Genomic DNA, 10,513 nt, shown 5'->3' with positions numbered 1-10,513 from the left:
GAAAACTAAAGTACAAATGCAAGACTGAAATCAGTCCATCTTAAATTGGGCCTGTTTCCACTTCTGAAAACTTGATCTGCATTCTGCTGTCTGCAATAAGTTGCAGTCTCCCTTCCTGCTTGTACCCCACAAATCTTTTCTGAGATGTCATAACTTCAACCGATCTCTTTTTTATTAAAAGATGGTTTATCAGGTTACGGAGGAAATGTTGTAGGTGTGTTGCTCCCTGATGCTAGAGAAACAAGGTGGGTGAGGTAATATCTTTTATTGGACCAGCTGATGTTGGTGAAAGAGACAAGCTTTCAAGCTATACAGAGCTCTTCAGGTCTTCATGTAGCTCAAAAGCTCACCCACTTCTCTCCAGAGGAAAATTTGGCACTTCAGAAACACTTAACCCAGATTCACAAAGGTATTTAACTTCAGCGGAAGTTAGGAACCTAAATACATTTGTGGATCTGGGCCTTATCTTCTAGCACTTGTAGTGTTCAATGAGCTCTTCTACACCATATATCAGGGGTCAGCAACCTTTCAGAAGTGGTGTGCCGAGTCTTCATTTATTCACTCTTAATTTAAGGTTTCGCGTGCCAGTAATACATTTTAACGTTTTTAGAAGGTCTCCCTCTATAAGTCTATATTATATAACTAAATTAGTGTATGTAAAGTAAACAAGGTTTTTAAAATGTTTAAGAAGCTTCATTTAAAATTAAATTAAAATGCAGATCTTATCAGTTTAGTGCAGTGGTTCTTAACCTGGGGTGCATGTACCCCCTGGGGGTGCAAGATGCCCTTTGTGGGGATGCGAGATATGCAAGATTTTTTTTTTAAAGAAGATAAATAATCAAAAACACGAATTAAGCACAGGCACATAAGTACAACTAGTTTGTTTCATCAAACCTACATATTAACATTTTTTAACAATTACTGTAATATACAAAGTTTTTAAGTTTTAAAGTTTTTAAGTTAATTGTAGTGTAATTTTTGATAAGGGCTGCAGAGCGCTGGCCCCAGGCCAGGAGCAGAGTGCTGGGCTAGCTGCCTGTACTCCAAGCCGGCAGGAGGGCTGAGCAGGGCTGGAGGCCCAGACCCCGTCTGGCAGGGGGCCGAGTGGCTGGAACCCCAGACCAGCAGCGAGGTGAGCGGGGCCAGCGGCTGGTATCCCAGGCGAGCAGCAGGTTGAGCGGGGCAGATGTCTGGGATCCCGACTGGCAAGGGGCTGGCGGCCGGAACCCCAGACTGTCATGGGCTGAGCTGGGTGGCGGACAGAAAGCCAGACCAGCAGCAGCTCACCCACTGCTGGTCTGGGGTTCCGCCAGCTCCTGCCAGCCTGGGTCCCAGCTGCCAGCCCCGCTCAGCCCGCTGCCAACCTGGGGTTCCGTTCACCCAGGCAGGCACTGAGCTGAGCGGGGCCGGCGGCCGGGACCCCAGCTAGCAGCAGCGTACCAGTAAAAATTGGCTTGCGTACCGCCTTTGGCACGTGTGCCGCAGGTTGCCGACCCCTGCCATATATGGATTGTGAGGGTAAGTGGCAGTAGACCTCTATCTTCTATATGGTTTTAAACTGATTTTGTTATTTGTAGGAATGTGATGAAACTGGATTGATCTTAATTTGTATATTTGCTGATGGAGAAGGAGCAGCTTCCCTACACAACTCTCTTTAACTCCAGTTCACTAAGTATATATGAATATCTCCAGACCAATGCTAATAAAATTGAGACGTTAATGCATGATTCCCTTCCTCCTCAATTGGTTTGCCCCATTGCTCCAGTTGCCACCTGTGATAGAGTAAGGGCCTGAGTCTCCTGACATTTATTGACTTTAACAGAGTTACTTTTGCCTCTCACTAATGTGAGGTCAGAATCAGGCCTTCAGTTGCTATACAAATACATAATAAGGAACAGCCCTAGCCCCTATGGGCTTACTGCCGTATTTGGATGAAGATTTAGTGTAACAAGGGGGCAGGGACTTGTCCGTATTTGTACAGCACTTGGCCCAAGGGGGCCCTGATTGTGGTTGGTGCCAAGGACCCATAATGTGGTGATTACTAGCAGGCCAGCCTGCATAGCAGGGCCATGGCTATGGTGGGGCTAGGGTGACCAAGTGTCCAGTTTTGGACCAGAACACCTGGTCAAAAAGGAATCCTGATGGCTCTGGTCAGCACCACTGAATGTTCGGTTTGCATCACCGCGGTGGGGCTGGCAAGCTCCCTCCTAGCACTGTGGCCTGCTGGGCTCCCAGGTCTGGAAGCAGCTGGCATGTCCAGCTCCTAGCTTTAAAGGCTGCCAGGTGAGTCTGTGTGCTGCCCCGCCCACAGGTGCAGCTCCCATTGGCTGGGTCAGGGCAGGGGAGGAACTAGCGCCACTTGCAAGCGCTCAGCAGGCGGCTGTTGAAGGGTCACGTGGTGCGTGCTTCTACTGCTGCATGGCCCTCTTCTCATGTGGCTGAGCTTGAGCTGTGGTGCGTGCCCTGCTGCGAACCACGGTCTGTCGCCCCATCATCAGCACCCAGGAGTTCAAGGTATGTGTATCCGTATCTCCCAGTGCTTGGAATGGGGCTGCGTCCCTATCATGCATTCCTCCCCATCCCAACCCCCACCCCCCATCATTGCATCCCTCCCCTGTCCTATCCTATCCTGTCCCCCACACCTACCCATCCCAGCCCTGTACCCCTTACAGCACTCTCCCACCCATCCTCTCTACCTCCCAGAGCCGCTACCCCCATGTCCCTCACCCCTGCACTCCATTCACCACCATACACTGCTGCACTCCCATTATGGACCAATACACCCTTGTGCCCCCCACATCCTCATTCACCTGTAGCCTTCTGCCTCCCCACATACCCCTCCCACACCCTCCTCTCTCCTTCACTGCCCCCCCTCACCTCCACCCTGCTCTTCTCCTTGGCCTCTTTCCTTCCTCATCCTCTCTCCTCCGCACACCCCCACATCTTTTCCCCTACAGCCCCACCTCCTTTTCGGCTGGGTGATTTAGGCAGCCCCTGGAAAAGTGTATGAAAAAGTGTGTCTGTAGGCAAGTGTGTGTGTGTGCATACATGCATGGCAAGTGTGTCTTTGTGTAGAGTGTGTATTGCTGCATCACCTGCATGTGTATATACCTGTGTGAATACAATTTGTAGCCTAACTCTTGGACTTTTGTTCCTCTTGCTGGCTTGCACACAAGAAAATAGATGTTATGAAATGAATAGACATTTTATGCCAAGTTTTTAAAAGAGAAGGGAACACTGAAAAACGTATTATTTCTTAAACAGTGGATGTTGACTAGGTAATTGCAGAAAAGCCAATGTATCATACATTTCTTCCCCACCTTTGTCTACCTACATTATAAACTTTGTTGCAGGCTCTCTCTTTATGTGGATGTCCAGCACCTACCACCCTGGAAACCTGATCTTATTTGGGGTCTCTAGGTACTAAACAATAATTGTAATAATAAATAATGTGGAAGTATGTGTTAGTGCATGCTAGATATGTACACATGAATACACATGTATCTGCACGTAGGTGTGGGAGTCTGTAGAAACTGCTTTATTTTTATAAGTAACTGGACAGGTGTGCATTTCTGTGGCTGTGCTCTATGCATTTGTATCAGGCTGCAGGAGTGAGCCTTTAATGGACCCACTGTAGCTGTGATAATGTGTGGTCCTACTTCTACATGTACAATTACAGTAACTTTAGTGAACAAAAACCATGGAGCTGGTTACGAAAAATGGGAAGAGGGAATGGTGAAAACCTTAGTGAAATTTCATTGACTGTTTTGCTGCCCCCTCTAGCATCATGTAACAAATAAAACCTGAACTTAGCAGGATCCATCTGTCAAAACAATAGCCCTGTCTGTTTGGGGCTTGCAGTGAAAACCAGCACGTGCTTGAGGGTGGGGAAGAGCAAGCGCCGTGGGGGGGGGGGGGGTCAGGAAGCAGGGCGTGGGGGGTTTCTGCGATTAGAAAGCTGGTAGCCCTAGCTGGGGCAAGGGGCTGTAGCTCAGGCGCCCCGGTCTGTCTGACCCAGCTCGCCGTGAGGAGAGCTCGTGGGGCTCGGGCCCAGGGGAACGGAGAGGGGTTAATAGGGGCCGTGTAAGGCAGCCGCGCTCTGGTTGGCCCTTATGGGCCCCCGCGGCGGGTTAGCAATGGGGGCACGGGCGAGCCCGGCTGCACTACAACAACCAGCAGCCCCTGGAGCCTGCCCCGCCCCTCCACGCGGGCCCCGCCGCACGGCGCTCCTGGGAGTTGCAGTCCAGGCCTTGAGCGGGCTGGGGCAAGGGGAGTGAGAGGTGCGGGGGGCCGGAGCCATGCGGAGGTGAGAGGGGAGGGTTCCGGGTGGTGCGGGGGCGGGGGGTGTCTCGGATCTCGCAGCTGGGCCCTCGTGACTCCCCCGGGGGCAGCCAGGGCCTGGGCTGCTGCTGGGTTCGGCAGCTGGAGGGCTCCTGTGCCCTCCATTGGGGAGTGGGGGCAGAAAAGGGGTTGCTCTGTGGGAGGAAGTGGGAGTGGGGTGCTCTGGAGTGGGGGTTGGGGGGTGCTCTGGGGGAGGGAGGGAGGGGGAAGTCTGGGTGGGGCTGGGGTCTACAGAGTTGTGGGTGCTCTGGAAGGGAGGGAATGGGGAAGGGATGGTGACTGGGGGTTGGGGATGCTCGGGTTGGGGATGCTCAGGTTGGGGGAAGATGAAGACTGGGCGGTTGAGGGTGCTCTGAAGGAGGGGTGGGGGAAGGATGGAGCGAGGAAAGAGGGTTGGGGGGGCGGAAGGGAGAGGAGATGAGAGGGAGCACGGGGGAAGGATGGGGGCTAGTAGGGGGTGCTGGTAGTTGTAGAGTTGGGGTGTTCTGGTGGAAGGATGAGGGATAGGGGATGCTGGGGGCTACAGAGTTGGGGTGCTCTGGGGAGGAAGGGAGGGGATGGGAAAGGATGATAATGGGGGTTGGGGATGCTCAGGTGGGGGGGAAGATGAGGGTTGGGGTGCTCTGGAGGAAGAAGGGGGAGCTTGGGGGGGAAAGGAAGGATGGGGATTTGAGGTGCTGTGGGGGTTGAAGGTGCTCTGGGGGAATGATTTCCTTGTATGCAAGTTCCTGTAAGATTCCTTTAACGGAGACAGCCTGTACCTGAATTCCAGTGTTGCCAGCTCTTGTGATTTTATTGTGAGTCCTACAATACTTAGTGTTTTTCTTAAAGCCCCAGTTCCTGGAATCAAGAGAGGGCAACAATATCTCAGCTTCCATTAAAAAAAAAAAAAAAAGGTACTGGCTTTTGTGACTGCAGAGAAAAGCTTGAAAACACCAAGTGAGTTTGCCCTAAAGGATCTTAAACCTCAACAGAAATAAAAAGCCCAGTATTTATTATTTTAAAATAAATCTAATTATTTCAGTGCGTGGCCCAAGTTATGATTTTTGAGGCTTTGGGTTGGCCACCTTGCAATCTTTCATGTTCCCATCACCCCCTGAAGTGAGTGAGGACAGCCTGTCTGCTCTGCAGTGAGAGGTTTGAGCAGTCTCCATTTGCTACCAAAGTTCAGTATCACTGGTGCATACCCGGCCTAAAAGCTTCTGTGTTAATTTCTACTCCAGTTAAACACAGGAAAGGATGGTGAAATGCGGGGAGTCTTTGGCAAAGGCAAAACCAAGTAGCGATTTTAAAAAAGAAAGTTCCAATTTAACACAGAGAGGGGTCAGATTAAGTTGGCACCTCACACCAATAATTGATAATAAAACAAAATATCATAATGCAACCATTTAAATCCATGGTTTGCCCACGCTTTGAATACTGCATGTAGTTCTGGTCGCCTCATCTCAAAAAAGGTCTATTAGAATTGGGAAAAGTCAGAGAAGGGCAATACAAATGATTAGGGGTCTGGAACAGCTTTTCTATGAGGAGAAATTAAAAACGCTGGGGCTGTTCAGCTTAGAAAAGAGGCGACTAAGGGTAGGTACGATGCAGGTCTATAAAATCATGACGGGTGTGGAGAAAGTGAACAGGGAAGTATTATTTACCCTTTCACATAACAAGAACTGTGTGGGTCACCCGATGAAATTAGTAGGCAGCAAGTTTAAAACAAACGTGAAGATGTACTTTCTTACCCAATGCACAGTCCATCTGTGGAATTCATTGCCAGGGGATGTTGTGAAGGCCAAAAGCATAACAGGGTTCAAAAAAGAATTAGATAAGTTCATGGAGGATAGGGCCATCAATGGCTATTAGCCAAGATGGTCAGGGATACAATCCCATGCTCTGGATGTCCCTAAACCTTTGACTGCCAGAAGCTGGGACTGGACAATGGGATAGATCAGTAGTTCTCAAACTGTGGGTCAGAACCCCATTTTAATGGGGTTGCCAGGGCCAGCATTAGACTTGCTGGCACCCAGAGCTGAATCCGAGCTCCACTCCCACCCAAGGTGGTGGGGCTTGGGCTGTGGCCCCCTCTCCCCCGCCCAAGGTGGCAGGGCTCGGGCGCCGGCACCCTCCTGGGGTCATGTAGTAATTTTGTTGTCAGAAGGGGGTTGCGGTGCAATGAAGTTTGAGAACCCTTGAGATAGATCAATTGAAATTGCCCTGTCCTGTTCATTCCCTCTGAAGCATCTAGCACCTGCCACTGTCAGAGACAGTATATTGGGCTTGATGGATCATTGTTCTGATCCAGTATGGCTGTTCTTATGTTGTTATACCAGCACTTTCTAAGTTTTCATTTAAAAACAAAGTGAAGTTTCTAGCTGTGATTGTTGTGAAGAAACCTTCACCCAACACTGGGCTGTTTGCCCAAATGTTCCCCAGTGCATGGCTGTCTGCCTGAGTTTAGAGGCAGCCTGAAACAATTGCTCTAGGAGAGGTGTGGGCAGCTCCATTCATAACAATAAAATATTAAAGCCTGAATCTTAATACGTGTTTAGACCTTTGTTAATCATTTCACTGTTCATAACTTTTGCAGAAACATCCTGTGTCTCTAAGATTGGAGGTTGGGCTTGAGAAGCGTATCAACTATTTCTTCCCTCCCCCTATTCTGACCTTGGTGTAGGCGCTGAGAGAAGGAAACAAAAAGCCACAGAACAGTAGATGCCAATGTCCTTTAAAGTTCTGTACGAAATAACAAGTGCAAGGCAATGTGCCATGGGTGGAGCAAGTTCTCCCTTAGAAAGGCAGATTGATAATCAAGTTTATAACTATATTCTAGAATGCTGTCAACTTTCTGCTTTCTTTGACGGTCTCTGATGGCTTTGTTTTTGATTTTGGGGTTTTTTTTTATTGCACTGAGTCATTTGAAGCTAGGCAGAATTAATTTTTTTAAATAGATCTTCCGTAAATAAAAATTACAGGATTGAATGTGAATAAAAAAAGTGTTCCTGGGATATTTTAAATTTTCCAAAAATCATCTGTGTGCCTTTCTAATTGACATCAGTGAGAATTCTGCCATGAAGTTTATTTTTAGTTCCATCTTGTGCTTTATAGCCCATCTGGACTGTCACATTGTCTTCCTAGTGTTCTTATAAAGGACTGAAAGACAGAATATCTGTAGAATTATACATATGGTAGATTTTGGGTGTGTGGGGGGAGTAAAGCACTCTCTGTAATTTACTGACTCCCTCTGTTGTGTTTCCATGCCCAGGGTCAACAGCAGCCTGTCTAGCGATGAGCTCCTCCTAGAGGATTTGGAGACAGAGGGAGAGAGGCAGCTGAAGAGCCTCCTTCACCATCAGCTTGATACTGCTGTCTCTATTGAACAGTAAGTATTGAACTAGCCAGCATTGTCCAGCAAAGCACAAGGCTAAAGGCTGCCCTTGCTGGCACTTTGGTGCCGGCGGACAGAGCTCATTCAGATTCTTGAGGGCAGCAGCAAGGCAGCATTAATGCTGTAGCATGCAGGTGATGAGAAGATATTGGTGTAGGTGAATCATGGACAAATACATGGAGGCAGGTTGCACAAGCAGAGCTTCCTGTGCTGTGTCTCACTCAAGCTGTGAGCGCTGGAGCATGACTCTCAGTGAGCACTGGAGCACGGTTCTTTCTCCCAACAGTGTCATCATGCAAACACACAGTGCAGTTAGATTTTTCAGCCACTAGGTGACACTGCACATAATAGAAATATACACTGCTTGATGCTCCCTTGCTTTATAAGCTTATAGTATCAGGTAAAAGAATGTGGAGTATGTCCAGGCTTCAGAAGCACAGCATCTCTGGTGCTTGTGCTAGGCTGGTGGTGGTGAGAGCATATCCAGGTTTATATAAAGGCCAGGATCTTACCCCCCACTTAACTTCTGAGCCCTAAGGAAATCTCGCTGTGCTGTTGATTTGGGTTGTAGGTGCGTGTCCAAGCGGCGATGCTTCGCCCCAGCCGCTCTTTACAAGCCCTTTGGAGAGGAGGCAGCAGGGACTCTGACCTTATCGCAGTTCCAGGCACTGCAGGAGAGTGAGCAAGAAACAGCCTCTCTTCGGGAACTGGGGCTCTCGGACTCAGAGATCCTGCTCTGGAAGAACCATGGTTCAGCAGATAAGGTGGGGAAGGAGCTTTACTAGCAACCGCAGGAACCTGGAATCCAGCATAGAGAGCCCTCTAGAACAAAATGGAGTCTGGAGTCCAAAGCTCTGCAGAGTGTATTAATACTAGCCAATAATAAATTGCAGATTTTAAGGCACCTCAAGCATTCTCCAAGGAATGGCTAACAGTAAGTCTATCTTCCATAGAGCTGCATTCACAAATAGGTAGAGCCCTGTGCGGATACACAGTTTATATCCGCAGATATAAATCGGTAACTGCAGAGCTCTATTGGGAAGTGCAGTGACAAAAGCACAGCCTGGCAGGCTGCCGCTCCCAGGAGCCAGTGTCCTGTGCTGGCAGCTCCTCCAGCGTGGTTGTACCACTCCCAGCCCTGCCCACTGGAGCGGGCATCACACTCACCGGCAGCTGTCCCTGGTTGCACTAGTGCAGTGGGCGGTGCTAGGAGCGGTACAGCCAAGCTGGAGGAGCTGCTGACGCAGGGCACTGGCTCCTGGAAGCGATGGACCGCCAGGCTGCTGCTTTCACCACTTTGGTTCCGATTTATATCTGTGGATATAAATTGTGTATCTGTGCAGGGCTCTACAAATAGATCGGCAAACTGGAGCAGATGTTAGCCATTGCTCAGTTAAAGAGAGCCAGAAACAGTGGGGTATGTGGATACAAATAAATAAGGAGCAAAGTAAATGAAATCAGAACTATCAGTAAGATCAGATGAGAATGAGCTCTGTGTCCTTTTAACCCCTCTGGGTGGTGGGTTCCTAGCTTTGAAAATAATGATGTTTCTGCCCTTGTCTGGTGATAACAGTAGCTCTTGTCGCTAATCAGCACCCCTCTAGTCTGAATTGGGTGGTTTTTCTCCTAAGCGATGCTGCTACTGTGTTTCAGGGCTCTGGGCTAGGGGCAGCCCCTGAAGCCATGCGGGAACGGCTGCGAGCCATCCAGGAGAAGATCACAGAGCGCCAGCGCATTTTGTCCCTGCCGCAGAGGTTTGCTGGCAGCAAACAGCTGAGCCGGCGGGAGATGGAGATTGAGAATGCGCTCTTCCAGGGGATGGACCGTCACTCCTTCCTGCGGGCACTCTACCACCAAGGTACACGGGCTCCCCAACGCCATCAGTGGCCCTGGCAGGGTGGGAGTAACTCACTGAGCACCTGGGTGTGCAGGAGCAAGTGTTCTGTGAATGTAGATCTGGGGTGTTTCTTTCTTGCCCTTTCTCCCTAAAGAAATCTTCTGGACTGTGCGATGGGCAGGGAGGAGCTATTTTCATTTTGTCCAGAGAATCTTGCATGAACAGACCGTTTAAAGAAAGGACTCTGTAACATATGAGTCTGCACAGAGCCACTGTCAGAATGAACACGCCCGCACTGGCAGGCTGAATTCAGCGCTCTCTGACAGCTGTGCAACCCTGTTGGTTCACTGGGATGGCATGGGTGTAGCTGGAGACAGAGTTCAGCCTGTATGTGTAATAGCAGCATGTAACCTGGTTCTCTTATTCATTATTTGTACTGCTGTAGTGCCTAGAGTGCCAACCAAAATCAGTGCCTATCGTTCTAGACAGAGTGAATACACAAAGTAAGACTGTCCCTATCCTGAATTGCTATCAGGCTAAATATACAAGACAGACACAGGGTTGGACGGAAACTGAGCGGGGAAGTGACTTGGCCAAGGTCACCCAGCAGGGTCAGTGGCAGAGTCCGAACTAGAACCCAGGTGTCCTGATTCCCAGCCCAGGACCCTCTCCACTTCACCACACTGCCTCTCACCTGAGCATCAGTTTTCTCCTGCCCCTTTGTGTATTCTTTCTTACAGTCTGAGCCTTAGGCAGTGATATCTAGCACTGCCCTAGGCGACTGCAGAAACGCATCATACACCAGATCGTAGCGAGGGTCACATTTAAAGGGGTATTGCAAGCCTAAAAATTAGGTTTTGTTTGTTAGAAAAACTGTTTAATGGAGGTGCTTTTCACGACTTATTTTTAAAAATGCCTTTTTGATTATTCAAGTAAGACATGCATCCGACGAAGTGGGT

General features: G+C 49.2%; 1 protein-coding gene across 4 annotated transcripts in view; it reads left to right on the top strand.

Moving 5' to 3' along the window:
- Positions 1-4,196: 4,196 nt before the first annotated feature.
- RBM41 (RNA binding motif protein 41) overlaps positions 4,197-10,513 on the top strand; it is a 46,702-nt gene continuing 40,385 nt past the window's right edge. For 3 of the 4 annotated variants that reach the window (XM_074964387.1, XM_074964386.1, XM_074964385.1), the window contains exons 1-3: positions 7,587-7,711; positions 8,289-8,481; positions 9,371-9,575. In XM_074964387.1, coding sequence (XP_074820488.1) covers positions 7,587-7,711; positions 8,289-8,481; positions 9,371-9,575 — 523 coding nt within the window. Of the gene's footprint in view, positions 4,307-7,586; positions 7,712-8,288; positions 8,482-9,370; positions 9,576-10,513 lie in introns of those variants that run through there. The other variant, XM_074964384.1, reaches the window with a different exon arrangement.

This window comes from Natator depressus, chromosome 9 (genome assembly GCF_965152275.1).
Source record: "Natator depressus isolate rNatDep1 chromosome 9, rNatDep2.hap1, whole genome shotgun sequence".
Classification (NCBI taxonomy): Eukaryota; Metazoa; Chordata; order Testudines; family Cheloniidae; genus Natator; species Natator depressus.
The sequence above is the reverse complement of the archived record's forward strand: the minus strand, read 5'-3'. Positions and strand labels throughout refer to the sequence as shown.